Below are 19,731 nucleotides of genomic sequence, written 5' to 3'. Positions count from 1 at the left end.
GTATTTTTGTATGTGTTTTGGAATAATAATATCAGAGAGCATGCATCAATGCTTTACTGGTTTCAGATGCTTATACAGCTTGACAGATTACTTTTATGAAGTCCCACATAGAAAATGGTCAAATTACTGTAAATGTTCCTTTTCTTGTTCTACTTTAATGGATTTAAAGACAGTTTACTTCAGCTGAATTTGCTGAGTGGCCTGAGCCTCTGGGAAAGTACATACTTTTCATAGCAATTTCTTGCTGGAATCTAGACCTAGTCAAGCCAGCCTATGCTCTATCACTGGAAAAAATATAAGAACCACTTTTATTTAACAATCCATGTAATGATACTTAATTAGACTAATCTTGCCTCCTCCTGCCCTGAAGATTAGAATAATATAAGAGCTTCTCTGTTGAAGTAGTCACTGGAATACAACTGGCTTGTATTTCAAGCCATTCATTTAGTACTATTATTTTGGTTGCATATGGATAATTTTAATCCAGAAGAATTGGCACCTGGATTCTAAACAAATATATTTGGAAATAAGTCTCAGTAATTTGACTGAACCAAATATAAATTTAGAGTGCAGCCTGAAAGATCCTGAATATGGGCCAAGACCCATTTTTAGTTTTCTCTTATGGAGTAATGATTAGCCTTTCTGTTTCCTTAAATGAAATTCTAATACTGTGTGTAGTTTTGCTTCACTGCTTGTACAACTTGTCTTTGAGCTATTTCTTTCCTTCTTGCCATGCAATATTGTGCTTAATTTTTGTTTTGCACGTTAATTCCAACAAAATAAATATCTTCAGTTGGTGGCTCCTCTTATTTTATCTAAACAATCCACTTTGGATGCCTTTGGTTCTATGACTGAGTTCATACCAATGCTAGCTGACTTTCATTGACTTTCATTCGTTCTGCTTTCAAGAGATTCTGTACCAGTACCATATCACACAATACTGCTGATTATGTTCCACTTTCCAGGTATAGATATTACAATGCAACAAATACATAATTATAGCTCACTTGGAATTGCTTACTCTCCAGAGAATACCCCCTCTGTGATTTTTTTCTTTGTTGGAGTGATTGGCAAAGTCAAAACTGGAGTGTGCCCTTTCCTCACTTGAGAAGGTGGTTTGATGAGTGACTAGTACAGTTTTGGTTCCTAAGAAGTAATAATTGTTTGTCATGTTATACTTCATTTTATGTGAAAAGTATTTGACAATTGAACTTCTTTGTGCTTCCTCGATGAATAAATGTACTCAGTTGGAAATCTGAATTCTTTATAGTTTAACGTGGTCTCACCCAAATGCTGAATAACTTGGAGAATGCATTAACCTGATTTTCACAACAAGTTCTGGGAAAAGGCCCTCCCCCATCTCCATAACTGAGAAAGTCTTAATTTTCCTGGAGTTCAGATTTAGACCCAGCAACCATGGATGGTGGCCTCCAGGGTCTTTAAATAAACAACAAAGATGCTTCTGGTCGGTCTATTCTCTCAGGATAGGATATGGAGGGAATTTGCCCTCTGGAACAGCTCTTCCTTGACTTGAGAAGCTGGCTCTATAATTTGAGTCTGTCTTCTGAGTGGTTTTTGCCAGCTGTATGAATGAGAAGAACAGTAACAGCTGAAGCATCCTATTCACACACACTGTAGTGTATTTTCTGTTCATGGCTGCTATGCGTGGAAAACACTGTTGAATTGTGCAGTCCGGAGTTATTACCAAACTTCCAGTCTCACTCTCCCAGTAGGGAAACACAGGGATAGCTTTATAGCTAGGCAAGAGGTTAAGATACCTCTTTGGATATTTATAACTGCCCTTTTTCATTTAATAGCCGGGTCTTAGCAAACAGCCATCCTCCACTCCCCCTTCTGATCCTTCATTTCCACTGACATATTTCATCATTTCACAAGGAATAAAGTTTCAAAATGCAAACTCACTCCCTTGGCCAAGCACTTTGAAATCGAATGCGGTGTATTTGAAGGGCTGCCCTGAACAGGCTGCCTAATACAGGTCCCCTTCAGATCACACCAAGGCAGGGAGTGCAATCAGCTTCCTTGAATGACAGTTTCATTAGGTCGTGGCTGGTATTTTTCATTCCTCCACCCAGCTTTTTAATGCTGGTTTTAAAATGTAAATAATGAGTAACCTTCTCCTTTTAGGCAGAGTCAGTCCTAATGAAGGTTGCCTTATCCTTAGGATCAAAGGCAGAGAAGAGCATGCTGCTAACATTTAAGTATCAGCTATTTATCTTCTGTAAAAATGATTAGTGAATAAAGTGCTGCACATTCATTTCGTAGACAGCTAGCCTCACACATTTTGCAGCAGGATGAAAAGCACAAACTTACATGTGTGTTTCGCATATTGATGGTGCTAATACTTCCTTATTTAATACATTTAAATCCTGCCTTTGTCAGAAATAGCATTTGGGTTTGTTAATAATAATAAAATGTAGATTAAATTGAAATTAACATATAACATGTCAATTAAAACAGCTAAAATGTACTTCAGAAAGCATGTCAGTTGAAAAAGCCAGGAGTCAGTCTGCATAAAATTAGCTTTGCCTGTAGGCAAAAAAGAAGAAAGAACTGGCCTCACCTCACCTCCTGTGCTAGCAGCATCTGGGAGCAACTGCTGGGAAGGCCTTTTCTCACATTCCCAATGTGAAAAGACCTCTCCCAAGGATCTTAAAAGCTAATGGTCTTTAAAAAATAATTGGATAGGGCTTTATAGGTTATAACATACTGTAGCGAGTTGTGTCTCAAAATGGATCTGAAACCAATGAAATAATTGCAAAAAAAGAGTCACATGTTTTCTATAACTAGTTCTGGTTAGTAGTCTGGCTGCAATAACTTGGACCAACTGAAGTTTTTGAATGTTTTTCAAAGGCAGCTTCATATAGCACATGCTGTAGAAGTCCAAAAAGGATGTAATTAAGGCATGTATCACCATGAGTAGGTTTGACTTATCCAAAAGTAAGCACACTAGTCTGAACTGTGCAAATATATTTTTAGTCAGTGTTGAAACCTGGGATTTGTGAAACTGAGCCTTCAAAAAAAGTATAATTACATCTAATACAAAGTGGATCTCTGTTCTGTCTTTTAACTGATCAGGAGAACCTCTGTCTCCTCTGAATTTTCATTTTGTTTGCCCTCTTCTAGTCATTGCTAATTTCAGCTGCTTTAAACCTTGAACAACTTTTTTGGATTTAGATCATAATGAGATAGTGTGCATTTGTTAGATGACTGTAGTATACCTGTGTCACCAGTCCCCCAAACCTCAGGGAAGCTCTCTTATAAGCTATAGCTAGCTAATTATTTATGTGTGCATGCACGCAAACATGCTAAAATTAGTCTCGACTCCTGGCAACTGCCTGGACAAGTCCATGCAGTTTTCTTGGCAGCATTTATGGAAGTGGTTTGCGATTGCCAGTTCCTTCTTCCTATGGGTGAGAGGGAGTGACTGGTCCAAAGACCCCCAGTGGATTTTATGCCTAAGGCAGGACTAAAACTTGTGATCTCCCATTTCTAGCCTTGTGGTTTTAATCACTATACCAAGCTGGCTCTCCACACACACACACACACACACACACAGGGAAATGACACTATTGGCAAATAACTGTTTGCCAGTTACCACTTGACTCTTACCATTTAATGCAACAACTTGTCCAAGAAGGGCCAGAATCACCATAAAATAGTGGCTAAAGCAACGTAGTCATTAAGGTTCTGGGCTAGAAACCAGGAGTCTGTGAGTTCTAGCCCTGCCTTAGGCATGAAAGCCAGCTGGGTGACCTTGGGCCAGTCACTTTCTCTCAGCCCAACTCAGTGCAATGTAGACTAGCCTCCTCGTGGTGCACCCTGGGCAATGTGACTTGTCACGGCTAAATAGTCTACACATCTGGCTGCTGGACCTCACAAGGATTTCCCAGCAAGAAAAAGCAGCATGAACACCGAACTGCTATGCCATACAATTAAAAAAAAAAAAGTCATACCATGATTAAGGTACCAAATGCTTCTGAGATATCCAGCATAACTGAATGACATACTTCAACAATCCTCAATGGAGTTCATCCATAAAGGTGATCAGAGTAATATATGTTTCATAGCACTCCAGAAACCAAACTGATAACCAGATTCTCATCCAGAAATGGTTGTTGTTCCAGATGCTCCAGCACCTTGCCAGAGATTGGAATATTAGTTCAATTATAATTGCCTAGTTTCTGTTCCATTACCCCAGTTACATATCTGCTAGATATGCTTTCTCTTAATGGCTTGCTTTGTTTTTGTTTTAATTTTTTATATACATGATCTTAGGAAATATCTATAGTTAATATTTCTTTACATAGTTACTTTTATTCAGGTGGTGAACAATTGCTTTCTACTTTTCAAAACAGTATTACTGTAGCTAATAAATGATGATCAGATCTGTACGAATTCATCTTTCATTGTATGATTTTTCAAAGCTTGTTGTATTCATTTTTAGTCAAAGCCATTTCCCATACCTTAAGATGTGTTTTAGTTTTCCAGTTGTTTGCAATCCACCAAGAATTGAATCAATTTCTTATAGTGCATCAATTAATATGCCTTAGACTGTTAGCCAACCAAGATTCATTGTGATAAATAGTTGGGTGATTTTCCCAAATTTTTCAAAGATTAATAAACAAAATTATTAACTAATTGGTAATGCCCAGAAAAATAGCAATATGTTCCAATTTGCTGACAATTTCATCAGAGCAATCTAAAATAGTTACAGGTACTATAGCATAATTTTAGTATAGTTTTAAGATCACCTATGATTATTTGCATGGGCAATTCTTAATAAGATTTAAGAATTCTTATTAAATCTGTTAGTACAGATTTAAAAGAATTATGTTCCACAATTAGTTCCTAAGAGATGGGTTGATTTCAAATCTCAAAACATGTTTTTAGAATCGTTCAAGAGAATTTATCTTTTATATAAGAGTTTTGTATACAGGTAGTCATGACAAGTTTCCCTTTCTTTTAAGTGAAGTACTTGGTCTGGAGCATAAAATTGCTGATCCAAACAGGTGTGTATTTGTCCAAAAACTCAACTGTCCCTAATGTCTTGTGGGAAGCTTGAGAATTATGGATGCAACAAACTCTTTCCTGTGTGGATTTAGCATATTGACACCATTAACTGTAAGGTTAATGATTATGTTGGAGCCAGAATGGTATGAAAAATACATACACAAAAGGTGATGTTTAGATCTGATATACACCCAGAAACCAGAAAAGCCACTGTGTTATGGGGAAACTGACCACATAGAAAACATAATCTCCTCCCTGCTGCAACAGAAAATCCCCAAAGAGTGGCCCACATTCTTGGGGGGCTGAGAAAGTTGATCATTAGCGGTCTGTATGATGATGAGGCTTTTTTTTTCAAAAGCTCTATTTGCCAAGCATATTAGATTTTATGGAGCTTAATTTCAGGAGCAATGGGGAGTAGACTATCCCTGTCCATTTATTCTCTCTTCCATTTTCAGGGAACATCTGTCTTTTCTCTACAGTGTTACTTGACTCAGGGATTTGGTTCTCATTAGACCTAACAAGCCTGCACTCAGACGCTGTGACTCTCTTACTCCCTTTGGAATAATTTGTTCCACATGCTTGGTTTGCACTGCCCGGTTGCAGGCTCTCTTCTGATGCCAGCTTGTTGAGCTGTGGGTTAGGCTTGTCCAATTAGCTATTTCTCTGTGAACTTTACAAGTGTAAGGCATTAACGTAGGTCATCTCTGAGATGCTCCAGGAATGGCAGATGGTTTCATGAAGTTGGCCTCTTATTGCTGCTGCAAGACTCACTTTTGCATTAATTTTAAAAGAAGATAAAACAATTATATCTGCACAGGTTCATTTCTTAGGAGGATATTCATAATAGGCCATGCTAAGAAGAGTTAACCCCTTCCCTTCCCAATATTTATTTACTTTTCTTTTTAGTTACACATGTTCCTCTGAGGTTACTTAAATTTCTTTTGAACTTTGTTTTGCAACTACTGAACAAATTCAAGATACATTTGGCCTTCAGTTCCAATAATTCTTGAAACCGGGATTTGGAATGTTTGGTTGAACTTGCTATGTGTAAACAAGCATGGCAAAGCTGCAAGGGCATATTGCTTTTGTTTTTACAGTGGCAGCAGAACTTCACTCCAAAGCAACAAATCATATTGATATGGTGCTATTGGAAAAGTGTTGGGAGTTATTTATAAAAATAATAAAGGCAGGATAAAAAATAAATAAATAAATAAATAATTTGGAAACCTATGAAAGTCTGTTCACTATTGTGCTGTAGATCATAGCCTACCTTCCCAAATGAATGGTCCCTAGGAATCAGATCACTTACCTGGAACACACAATTCTCAGAGAAAACATATCCACTACAAACATGCTGAGAAATGTTGTAACTTCTGTGAGAAATACTCAAAATACCTTTCAAGAATCTTACAAAAAGATGCATGCACATTCAGCTCTTCAGATGTATATCAGTTCAACTATTCAGATGTTTATCAGAAGATCTAAAGTCATGGTGATTTGAAAAATGCATTCCTGTCCAAAGAAACTATATTAGGGAGATTAGATGGGCTGTATTAATTTCAGTTTACAGTTCTATGTATACTATATAGACTTATTTGGGTTAGAGTTAGGGTTTAATTATTCATTTAGAATAATTAAATTTGGTGCATTTTTTTTTGAAGTATGCATAGGATTAGGTTATTAAATACTTTAAAATACAACATAGCTCAAAGTCTATACAAGTAGCCCTTGTTTAGTGACTGCCTCATTTAGCGACTGTTCGCAGTGACAACAATGATGAAAAAGTAACTTTGTGACCAATCCTCGCATTTAAACCTTTACAGGTCTGTAAAGTGAAGGAAAGCTGAAATAAAATCATTAGCATAGTCAAAGCTTTACTTTGCGACTGCTTCCCTTGATGACCAAGTTGCAGGTCCCAATTGTGCCCGCTAAATGAGGACTACCTGCATTTATATTTGATTGGATCAGTTGAACTGATAAATTTAGCTTGCATCTAAAGAAGCATTAGAAGAAGATTATCACTAAGAACTGTGTGAATTTGCTTCCTTCCTGTTTCTTGTTTTCCTTTTCTGTTGTATCTTTTTGTTTATAAGTCTTTGGGTAGGGTCTTTTAAAAATGTTTTTAAACTGCAGTAGGAGATTTTTTCAGCTGATGAATCTGTTAGAATTCTGTTTTTTTAGGGCTACTGTGTGCTTTCTTCTGACTGCCACTTAATTCACAAGCTGAATTTGGTTTGTTACTAGAGGCTTCACAATAATTTGTTTGCTTTGCTAGTGTGAACAGTCAAATACATACTGTATGTATTTATATGCATGCTGCTTACTACCCAAGGGTATTGATCTATCTTGTGGAAAACAAGAGCTTTTTCAAAGCTGCATCTACATTTAGCTAGAAAGGAACTTTAAATACTAACAGAATTAAGTACTAATTTCCTTTCTGTTGTCCCTTTCTTTTTCTTCTCTGCCTATACCCTACAAAAAACCCCTAGCTAGTTTTTAATAAAGTGAGAGTTACACTAGTGAACAGAGAGGAAAAATATTGTTGGCAAAAATGAAAGAAACCGTTATGAAATTGATCCATTGGCCAAATGACTTGGTAGTTTGATTTTAGCTAGAATTATATGTGGAGGTGGGGTGGGGAACTGGGGAGGGAAATCACTGAAAATCTGTGATTCAATTGTTCTTTGGGAATATTTACATTTTTAAAAAGCCAAACTCCTTGCTGGACACTGTTTCTAAACCACTTTTTTATAATGTTAAACAGGGGAGAGGCACCTCCAGCAGCACGTTACCCCCCAGACGTTTTCTAATGGTAAATATTTTTGTTCTATATCTCTCTGAGGAGTTTTAACCATAGCCGCATTTTCTATTTGGGAATAAAATAACCAGGCACAGCTGTCTTACTAACTGCATGCTTTACTTCGCATTGTGGAGAAGAGGTAGCAGGGGCATTAAACAGAACAATGGTGATTGCTAACTAGTTAACCTGCCATTTCTGCCCTTTCTAAAATCCGTTTTTGCTCTTGAAGTCTGCATGGCCCCAGCTATCAAGAAAAATGTAGATAGGCCTGGAGTTGTCTGGACAGTGGAGAAAGAGATACTCAGGCCAACAGGGTTATCAAGAAGGAACAAACCATGTTTGAAATGGGGGGCTTTAAGTAGCTGCTTGCTTTGCTTGTGTTAGTAGCCTGTTCTTTTGTTAGAAATTATAACCATCAGCTCTTAAAAGCTAAGGACAACCTATGTATTCTATTACTTGCTTCTGTATTGTGGGATCTTTAGCACTCTCCAAGAATACTCACCATTACCTGACTTTCATCACTGCAAACATATGTAACAGAAGAATAGAAGTTACCATTGTCATTAATGTGGCCAAAGATAGCATTATTGCATAAATGAAAAGAAGAAGGCAACGTGGGATCAGTAATTATATTGAGAAATTGCATCAGAGACAACTATAGCTCTGCCTGAAAAAGTTGGTTTTGATCCTATATTTCTAATTGCTATGATCAATTAGATCTGGGGTGGATGGATGGGGGAGTATATCCATGTGACCTGGCCATCGAAACCAAAAGGACCTTCAAGTTTGGATTTTTTCCCCCATTTCACACACCCAGAATATAAGAGCTACTTATCCCTGTAGCTTGTGTTTCTCTTTCTCTTTGTATCTATCTGCCAAATACAGGAATTTTTTCACTCTTAGCAAACAAAATCATAAAATCATATATTTCTCTCTGAATCACTCTCCCTGACTTAACATCTCTCCTTTCTTTGTGAATTACCTTCCTCCCAAAATGCACACAACCCTTCCCCTCCCCTCCCCATTCATCTCTCTCCCAAATCACATTCATTCATTATTTCTCTGGCCCTTTCTCTCTTTGGATCACCCTCCCATATACACAAACAACACTAGATCTCCCTAGATCTCCCAAACCTTCCCCCTAGCCTCCCAAGCATTTCCTACTGATCTCCAAATCTCTCACACCAGTTTTCCTTCAGGAGAGATGGTTTGATTGTTTGTTTTGGGAGATGGCTAGGATACAGCACTACTCCTTTTGATACAGGATCTAGATGCATGTTAGAAACAGAAGTGGGGAAGCAGCTGGTTGTTGCAGCTCTACAGCTTTTCAGTCACACAAAATAGGTAAAAAAATTCTGAGGAAATCAGGAAGGAAAGGCAGGCAGAGTGAAAGAGGTATTTGAGGACACCAATGCCTTTAAGGTTTGATTCCAAATCTAGATAAAACTGTACATAGAGATTAGTAGTCATTGCACTCATTATAAACCCAAGGAAGCTGTAGGTAACTTCAAAGAACTGAATCTTTGTTTCCATCTAGACACTTTGTGTCCTATTTGACTCAGTAATGACTAACACCCCTCATTGTGTACTGCCCTGAATTCAAGTTGGAAAGATAAGCTAACTGAATTATTCATATCTTCTTCCTTGAGAAAATACATGACAAGAATGATTATATGGGTGGCAAAACTTCTGCCAAAAGTCCTGTAACATTTAGATTCTTCCTGTTTCACAGTGGAGGAATTGAAGTAGAAATCAAGCACAAAAATGGATTTGAAGTAAATTTCAGAAGGAGACAAAAAGTATCCTGTTATGACTGTTCTACAGACAAATCTGCAGATGCTAAAAGTCTCTTAATTTTTTTCCTGCTATCAGGCAGCACTCCTGAAAACAAGATAGTGTTACACTTGGTGATAGGTAGTCATCTTTCTTACAAGTTGGGCATGTTTCATATTCATCATCCTTTTAAGGATTCTTTTTGAAATGACTGTTTATGATAGAAGGCAGCTAATCCAAGTCTCAAGTACTGGTAATTGCTTTGCTTCAGTTATACTTTTTCCTGAGATTGAAACAGAGAGTATGTATAGAATACTAATTCTCCAGTGTCTGGTATCTTTGTGATACTTTGGGTCTTTCTTAGGAACATCCTTTTTTCTGCCATGACCACCATCTTATCCCTACCCCATGAGTGAAACAGGATTAAATCATCTTTGGCTGTACTAGTGTTAAAGTGGTGTTTTACTTCTTCAGTCAACAGCATCCAGCTATAACTACAAAGTGTGTGAAATCTGTTGTGCTTTGCTACCCATCACATTGGAAGTGAAGTAAAGGGAACAAGTAGTGGGGAGGGTTAGAAAGGTATTTATTGATTGTTTCAGAGCTTTTGGTCACTGGTCAGCCTTGTCTGCCACCTTTCTGCTGTTGTCTCCCTAAAGACCTGAAAATAGTGATGCAAGAAATGCAACAAAATTTATTTGCCAGGTCTTGTAATGGTGTAACCTCATTGCCTTCTGAATGGACACAAGATATGTAGAAGTTTGTGTTTATTGCCTAAATAAATAAAGAAAAGGGAGTAGAAATTCTAAATAAAAATGCTGTTTTGATTGAGCTCTTTTCATGACACTGATTTATCTGTGTTTTACTTTATTCAATTTGCGTTATGACAGATTGGGGTATGGAATGAGGAGGCATAGGAAAGAGCTGAGATATGATAGACAGTCCTAAGCCAAACCCTTCCCATTCCCGATGTCGTACTGTGAATGGCTGATGTATTTCCTGACTGCTTGTGACACGCAGAAGCATGAGGAATCAAATGATCAATTTGTTTATTACACTTTGTTGCACCTTTGTCTGAGCTGCTTGACCTCATTCCTAGGTTGGTAATGGACCTGTCCAGGCTTTTGGTCCTGGGAGACTTCAATTTGTCTTCTTTGAGGAAGGGGTCAGAGGCATCCACCATAATTTCATGGCAGGGTGATTACCATGGGCTTGTCCTAGGTCTTCATGCACCCAAGCCATGTAGAAGACACATGCTAGATGTAGTTTTTTGTCTCAGACCAGTTGAGATGTGATCTGAAGGTGGACATTTCTATCAGTGCCTTGTTGTGGAGATCACTCTCTGATATCCATGGAACTCATTAAAGTTCTTTCTTGGTGCCTAGAAGTTTTTAGGGTCCTGAAGGGGAAAAACAGCTTAACTTAATTCCAGCAAGTAGAATAGCTGTGGCTTCAGAAGCTGATGATTTTGGCTCTAGTTGGGGTCAAACTCCCCCATGCAGAGCAGGAACACAAATGGGGATACTTTTGGACTCACAGTTCCTGCTGGAAGAGGTACACAAATTGGTCCAGGAATGGGAGGGTTTGATGGCTGTTAGTGATGCCCTAGTCACCTCATATCTGTACTGGTACAATTCTCTCCATGTAGGTCTGCCCTTGAAGACTATCCAAAATTACACAGGGTCCAGAATGCAGCAATATGGGTAGAAGGTATTGAAATCCTGGCTCTTCCCAAGGGCCACTGAGGCAGAATGAAGTGTGAATTGGCTCCTGAGGTTGCCAGGACAGTTTTTGTGGATAATTAAGATATTTTTGGAGACCAATGGTTGGTTTCTTGTCCATGTTATTTGTGTGTATTATTTTAATCTAGCTTATTGGAATACTAACTAGTAATACTAGTTTACTGTATGGAAGAGTTGTATATCATTAAGAGTCTGTTTTGACTGGAGAGTCATAGAGTCCTAAAAGAAAAAAATAGCTCATTTATATCAGATTATAAATTCTGTATTTCTTTAGTGTGACTAGCTTTTGTTCAGTATAATGCAACCAGATATTCAGCACTATCCTCTTACTTAATATCTTTGTGTAGTTAATTGGATTTCAACCCCATCTGTTGGGGATGAAATTTTATTTCTGGTACGTAATTCACAAGAAAAGAAAAATAAACAAAAGTGGGACATCAAACAGATAAAAACAAAAACAATGTTTTTGCCATTTCTTGGTCTAGTCTAGAGCCCTGGATTTCCCAGGTGGTCTCCCATCCAAGTACTAAGTATAGTTGACCTTGCTTCACTTTCTAAATCAGTAAGGAACAACCAGGTGCTGCTGCTTGCTAAGGTAGTATATAAGAGCTAGGTAAAGGTAAAGGTTTCCCTTGACGTAAAGTCCAGTCGTGTCCGACTCTAGGGGGCGGTGCTCATCTCCGTTTCAAAGCCTTGGAGCCGGCGTTGTCCATAGGACACTTCCGGGTCATGTGGCCAGTATGACTCACGGAACGCCGTTACCTTCCCGCCGAAGCGGTACCAATTAATCTACTCACATTTGCATGTTTTCGAACTGCTTGGTGTGCAGAAGCTGGGACGAGCAACGGGAGCTCACCCCGCCGCGCGGTTTCGAACCGCCGACCTTCCGATCGACAGCTCAGCGGTTTAACCCGCAGCGCCACCGCGTCCCTATATAAGAGCTAGCCATAAGAAAATCAGTTAAATGTTTTATTTCTGCTTATGATTCTGAAAATACCCTTTTCAAAAATTATTTTATATGCAGTCTAGAACTCCACAGAACTTTGATAGCTATACAAAATTCTGTATGCTTTAGTGGTACTACATTTTGAAGCAAGGACATGCACTGAATGAAGGTGACTGTGGATTTGTCATTGAAGTATCAGTTAAGGGTACTGTCCACTCAGGCATCCGTGAAACAAACAAGAGTAGAATCAGATTAGAAAGAGGTATGGTGCTAATAGTAATTACCTCTATACTGTCCCGTTAGTCCATGTGTTACAATTGGTTTGTATGTGCTTGATAATTGCAGGGGAAATAGTCATTTGCATTGCTCAGTCTAAAATCAAATACTGGTGATAAATATTAGAATTTTAAAGTCTAATAAATCGTATTTGGGAGTGAGGAGCAAGCTAACAATGTACTAACAACATTGTGTGGTCCTAGAATTTGGTAAACATGCTGAATTTCTTCTAGTCCTCATATAAAATTAGTCAAAATTCTAACTATTAAGGGTACTTTGTTTTTTGTTTGTTTGCATTATTGAAATTAATGAGCATGATCCCTATTTAGCAGCGTTCAGCTGGGAGAGAACAACTGTTACAGAATGACATGAAAGCAGAGACAGTTTCAGTGATCAAATATTTGAAGAGAAATGTAGCTAGGTGAGATGTTTCTCATAAGGCTGAACCACTTTATAAAAATATTATAAAGGAATATAAGGCAGAGGAAGCAACAGTCAGTGTTTGTGGTGTATGCTCTAGATCACCCAACCAGATCACCCAATCAGATAGAAGATCTGGACTAGATTATAGACTTTCTGACAAGAGAGTCTTCATCAACCCAGTCATTTCTTGAAAAACCAACTCAGCCAAGACAGCAAGGTCCCAAAAATTCTTTAGTGGTCTTACTGACTATTTTCTTTTCCAGAAGGTTGAAGTAGAAAAAGGAAACTGGCTGTCCTAGATCTGATCCTTTCCAATAGGAAACAGCTGAAAAGCAGTGGAAACTTTTGTTGTTTATTCGTTTAGTCACTTCCGACTCTTCATGACTTCATGGACCAGCCCATGCCAGACCTTCCTGTCGGTCGTCAACACCCCCAGCTCCCCCAGGGACGAGTCCGTTACCTCTAGAATAGAGGTGGAAACTTTAGGACTACATTATCTTAGGGTTCAAGATTCTACTGAAGGAACATTGGAGCATAGTCATAAATTCACATTAGATTTCAGGAAAGCCAATTTCAACAAGCTTAGAGAATTACTAGACAGAATTCCATGAATAGAAACCTTTGGATCTGTAGGAGTACAAGAGGGTTGAGTACTTCTCAAAAATAAGACATGGGCAATATAGTTGTACACCACTTCAGGAAGAAGGAAAAAAGAGGGGAGATTTAGGAAATCAGGAGTTCCTAATTTAGGAAAATGCAGTTTTTCATTTGGGTGGGAAAAACGGGAACCATCAAAGGCATGAGGCAGTACTGATTAGCTGTAAATGCAAAAAGAATCTGGATGTCTTGATAAATCATAAATTGAACATGAGTCAAAAGTATGATCTAACTAGGACTTCCGGTGGGAACATGGCAGATTGAACAGCTGTGCCAGCAAGCTCTGCGGGCAGAACTGGCATGATGCCAGTTTTTTCAGGCTCAGGCTGGTTCCTCCTGAAGCCCAGGAGAGTTTTTCCAGACCAAGGAAAACGCTTGGAATGGACCCATTTGTCCTCCAGATGGTGAATTGCAGCCAGGAGATTGTAAACAGCATTCGCGATTGATGGATAAGACTTCTGCAGGAGGCTGGAACGTCACCATTTCCAAGCCACGCTGCAGCCTTAAAGGGACATTAAGTCCAGCCATCCCATTTCTAAAGCACCCAATTTATTATTTTTTTAAAGTTTTTCTACCCTAAGAGAAGCTTTCTACATTAAGGAGCAACAATCTCTCTTGGTGCTTATCATTATTTTTGTGATTAATTTTTTTTTTGTTTTTTTTAAAGCTTTGGATTATGCTTCCCATCCAATACTAAGGAGGGTTGAGAGTATGTTATTGTCTCTCTGTTATTATTTTTGTGCTAATTTTGAAGATTTTAGCATTTTTCCTACACATTGAATTTGCCATTCTGAACTTTTGCTTTCCTGCTGCTACTTTCTCTGGGCAACTATCTGTTATCTTATCTTAACCCAGTTTGGAAATTTTCCATTACCTTTCACTTCTGCTGGTTAAGTATCTAGGGGGTGCCATAACTTACTGCCTCCGACGTGGAGGATCTTAACCAGACTTTCTCTGACTTTCATCAAGATATTAAAGCAGATATTAAGCAGATTTTTTTCTGATTCCTGTCAAGTTATTATGCAAGACATTCAGAGCATTGTGGAAAATATGTGGTCTAAAATGTGCCATCTGGTTGGGGATGTTGTGGATGAAACTGAAGAATCTAACAGCGATCGAAATGTCTCTCCTAAGAGTGAGATTCGGGCTTCTGTTGAAATCCTGGATGAAACTGACAATGCTGAATTGAAGAACTTAAAAGGAGAAATTGAGCTAAAAGACATGAGTGAATTTGACTTTCTGATGGAATGTTATGGAAGAGAAGGGGTTATTATGTATGGGAGGTTTTTTGAAGAGAAGTCAGTGTTGGTGAGGGGAGCTACTTGATTTCTTTAAGAAAATAGCTCTTATGGGGATATGTAAATGTTTTGGTCTATTCTGAAGTGGTTAAGGGACCAAAAATATTTATCTGGATGGTCTTTTGGCTTTGGATGATTTTATTTATTGTTAATGATTGGGATTATGATTGTTATTTTTTTAAAAAAATTAATATTAATTCATGTTTCTTGTATTATTAATTATAATGGCAGACAATTTACATGCTTTTTTATTTGTGATCTTTATTATAGTAGACAGGAATGTATAGAATAGTAGTAGGAAGGGAATAATTAAGTAAGTTTTATTTTGGGGGGTGAAGTTGATAGGTGATTTATACTTTTTCTTTTCTTTTAATATAAGGAGGAAGCAGTGGTATTTAGTGATTTTTATAACGTGCTAAGGGGTTGACTTGTAGAAATAATGTGATTTTGGTTTAATGTAGAGTAAGGGATTGATTATGGGAAATTGCTGTATATCCGTGATGTTTAAAGTCAGAAGTCACTTCTCTTTGTAATCTATTTAAAATTTTTGTCTTGTGTTTTCACACTTTTTTAGGGTTTTTTTTTTGTAGTTTTTCATTTTTCTGTATCTTGTATCTTTTTCTGAAATTTAATAAAATTCTTTTAAAAGTATGATCTAACTACAAAAAACCCAAACACTAAGCTGCATCAACAGAAGTATAGTATCAAGATCAAAAAAGTAATTTATTTCTAGTCTTTATTGGTCAGACTGTATCTAAAATATTGTATCCAGTTCTGGGCAGCGCATTTTAGGAAGGACATTGACCAACTGGAGTGTTAGAGGAGAGCAATCCAGATTATAAGGAACTTGAAAGATTTATGAGGAATAGCTGGAAGCATTTGTTACTTTTACCCTGGAAAAAGAAGACTTGAAGGGCTGTCATGTAGAAGACAGAATACTCTTCTTCAGTTTTGTTCCAGATGACAAGAAGGACAAACAGTGGGCTTAAATTACAAGGAAATAGGTTTTATTGGACATCAGGAAGAATTTCTTAGTGGTAAAAGCCGTTCATCAATGGAGCCACCTGCCTTGGGAATGGACTCTGCTTTACTGGAAGTATTTAAACAGAGATTAGATATTGAGGGACCCATGGGAGGGGTACAAAGGATGGAATAATTATTGTGCCATGTAACATAAGCTGCACCCCTTTTGACATGTGTCATGATGTTGCACACACATACATAAGGGATGGCGCTTGCATCACAACACTCATTTTTTCATTCTGATAAGACCATAGGATTCTGCAGATGTCTCTGGCTGGGTTGCCATCTGACAGGGATTCTGTAGCAATGAATTTCTGCACTGAGTAGAGGTTTGGACTATACTAGGTGATTTCCAAGAATATTTTATGGTTCTATGAAACTGAACAAAAATGGAAATGGAAATTTAGATGCTCTGTTTTAGGGACAGGTCTGTTTAAAAAGCATGATACAACCCTTTCTTTCTATTCTCAAGATCAGGGACACCCAGATGATCATCTGTGAAACTGTTATTTAATGGGGACTACTTGCAATGTTCAATTCTATCATTGAAATTCTGGAATAAGAGATTACGTATTAAATAAATATTTGTGTAAAACATTGATAACCTGAATATAAACTCTTGCTGTCTTGGAGTGGATTGTTTGCCTCTTGTGTTGACCTTTCTGGATCTTTCTGCATTCAAAAGGCCCAGACTTCATAGATGTTTTTACAAGGTATTGTTTAAAGGAAAGTATAACTTTAAAGTGCTCTAATTTGGCATCCCTGATTCTACACGGGTTAAAATGTTAGTGAGTTGAAGAACTGAGGAAAAATGTTTAGTTTCAAGGTATCAGTTGCTTTCAGATGGAAACCATTTCAGTTTCTTCCCTCAGTAACATCCAGAAGATATTCCATTCATTAAAGCCCAAGACACATCACAGCTAATGTTCTTGCTGCTTAATCTTCATTAACAAGTTATTCTAACCAAACTTCCTTCCTACAACAATTTAAGATTGATTTCCTGGCACTATCTTGTCAGATAAGTCCTTGAGGTGGCTAGTAGAATTACATTAAAGTAACATTTCAGTCTATTCCTTGCCATTGGTACTTTTACTCCTGGGCATGTATGTATGTGCCCCTCTTTTGCCTTTATATCCAAGGGCTCTCGCTGGCAAGAATGCCAGGAATTACCTTTGTAGTAGAATTGGCTGACAAAATGTAACCTTTTCCCACTCTATTAATCTTCTGGATATAAAATTTTGTTACATCTCTTTTCTTGGAAATCTTGCTCTTAAAAGGTGCATGTTTTGCTTGCAAATTTGGACCACCAACTCTGTGTTCTCTTGTCACAGTGAAATTAAATAATGGCTTGGTAGAGTGAGACAAGGATTTAAGTTTTCCACATACGTCTCAGAAGGAAAAGGGGATTCACATCTATAATTTCCTCTTAAGTTTGTCAGCTGATACTACAGTATTAAATGACTGTTCTGGTTTTACTGCCTGACATTTTTTTCCCAGTAGAAAAAATACCGGTTATAAATTCAAAACTAAGCTATGTCTCTCCACTTCACCTTTCTTATAGATTATGTCATCTGGATATTGGTAGGATGTTGCCACTAATCCATATGTGTGTATGCACACCTATCCAATACGTGTGTGTACACATTATAAATAATTGGGGCAGGCTTAAACAAAAGGATCTGTAATTTCTAAATCTCAAGGAAGGTATTTGTATATGTGGATGTCTAAAGGAAGAAACTTAACAGTTGTCTTTTTTTTCCTGCAAACATGTTGTCTAACTCCACATTTGCTGAGATGCTGGGGATGGAGAAGCAGGTTTAAAGGTAGAAAGTAGGTCTGATTTGCTTCACCCTTCCTGTCTCCTTCACTTTCCTCCTGCAAAAGCCTCTTCTGCCCCACCTCTTTTCTCAAGCAGGCTCACTTCTAATATCATAATCTAGTGGAGAAAAAAATACTTCTTAAAAAATCAAGGGGAGATTTGGTAGGTAAGTGAAAGGATAAGCCTCTTTCTCCACACCCATCAATTCTTCCTTGAGAATATCAGCCCTCCCACTGGCTGTCACTATAACCCAATCTTATGCCCTCCAGATGTGTTGGACTCCAGTTCACATAATCTCCAAAACAGAAGCTTGATCCAATAGCTCCATTTATTCCTTAGTAGGAAATGAGTTAGATATTATTTAAATCTCTTTTGACCCAGTTGTAATGATAGGGCATATTATTGTTCATTCTTCTCCCTATACCTGTCTTGGAAAAATCCAGGCATTCAGTCAGAGTAGAAGTGAAATATATTTATACTTTTATAATAACTATATTGTAAATAACTATAAAAACATTGACTAATTGAATTAACAATACATTTTACCCTATTAAAAGCCTTCACTTTTCAGAGATTTGGATTTGAGTCTAAGTGATTTATTCAGATTTTATATTTAAGCCAAGGAGTTTTACATCTAGAAACCGTGCCATCATCTGCATAAACCCAGCTCTTAAGACATCTCATTCCTACATTAGAATCTTTATAGAACTGCATATATCCATGTTTGAAAGGCCTTTTCAAGATACTGGCAAAGTCTTAAATGTATGTGTACTTTAAAATAATTTTAATTGGATTTTAATCTTTCAGAGACCTGTGCTGTTAACAATGGAGGCTGTGACAGCAAATGCCATGATGCAGCCACAGGAGTACATTGCAGCTGCCCCATGGGATTCATGCTTCAGCCTGACAGAAAAACTTGCAAAGGTAAGTAGCAACCGAAGTCTAGATCCAGTAAATGGACCTGATGCAGAGAAAAAGATACTCATGTGTCCTTCATCTGTTACAAGTGTTGGCAGGATGGGAGAACCAGTTAGGTTCACATTTCTTAAGCCATTCTTGTGTGTGCATTAACAGTGTGTCTTACCTAAGCAAAGCAGTGGCACTCAAATAGCTAACATTATACATATCTCAGCTTTTATATATGGCAGTTATTATTACATACACCACTTTCTCCATGGTCACAATTCAAAACATTGTTGATTATTATTAAAGCCCTGAACAGTTTAGGTCTAGGATATCTTGAGACTTGGTTCTTTAAAAGCAGCCTGTATGCAATTTACAACATGGTAGAGAGATACTTTTCTCTATCCTGACTTTTATGGAAGATCAGTTGATAGAGATAATCTACCTCTGTTATTATGCCCCAGAATAATAGAATTATTTGTATTTTAGGCACAGTAGTTTGCTGTATAAAAACTTTTTTCACCAGGCTTTTGTTCAACCAGGTAAATAATTTTCCTTCTATTTAATTGTCTCATCAAAATGTTATTTCCACAAAATGTTCCATGGGTAGGCACAGGAGTGTCCAAATCCCACCTCCCTCAATCTCAGTACCAATGGGTGTGGGTTAGGGGCACTGATTCCCCTTCTTTCTAGGCATGTGGTTCCAGTCAGCCTGGAGCGGAGAAGAGGTGCTTTGTGTTTTTCCCATCTTAGTCTTACATCCTTACTGTTATACCACACTGAAGCTTGCTAATAGTGAAGATGCACTGATGTGTGGGTCTAATACATATAGCTACTTAAGTCCAAACCACACTTGTCAAAAAGATGGAGCAGAAGCACTATAATAAGTCACCCCCCACTTTATGCAGAGCTTGGGCTGCTACGTGGGCTTCAGTTATCTGTGAACTTTTCTATGCCAGGCCATCTATCAGCATAAATCTACAGATCTGACCAGATCTCTGTTTCAGTAAAGCAATGCAAGTAGGTTGCTACTTCTTGGG

At 37.8% G+C, this 19,731-nt stretch overlaps 1 protein-coding gene across 2 annotated transcripts in view; it reads left to right on the top strand.

The window, feature by feature from the left end:
- The window catches only part of SCUBE3 (signal peptide, CUB domain and EGF like domain containing 3), a 120,975-nt gene that overhangs the window by 64,083 nt on the left and 37,161 nt on the right, over nucleotides 1-19,731 (top strand). Inside the window, exons 7-8 of one of the 2 annotated variants that reach the window (XM_063297605.1) lie at nucleotides 7,796-7,843; nucleotides 18,596-18,712. In XM_063297605.1, coding sequence (XP_063153675.1) covers nucleotides 7,796-7,843; nucleotides 18,596-18,712 — 165 coding nt within the window. The remainder of the gene's footprint in view (nucleotides 1-7,795; nucleotides 7,844-18,595; nucleotides 18,713-19,731) is intronic. The other variant, XM_063297606.1, reaches the window with a different exon arrangement.

Source organism: Candoia aspera, chromosome 3 (genome assembly GCF_035149785.1).
Source record: "Candoia aspera isolate rCanAsp1 chromosome 3, rCanAsp1.hap2, whole genome shotgun sequence".
In the NCBI taxonomy this organism is placed as follows: Eukaryota; Metazoa; Chordata; class Lepidosauria; order Squamata; family Boidae; genus Candoia; species Candoia aspera.
This window is presented reverse-complemented; position numbering and strand designations above follow the sequence as displayed.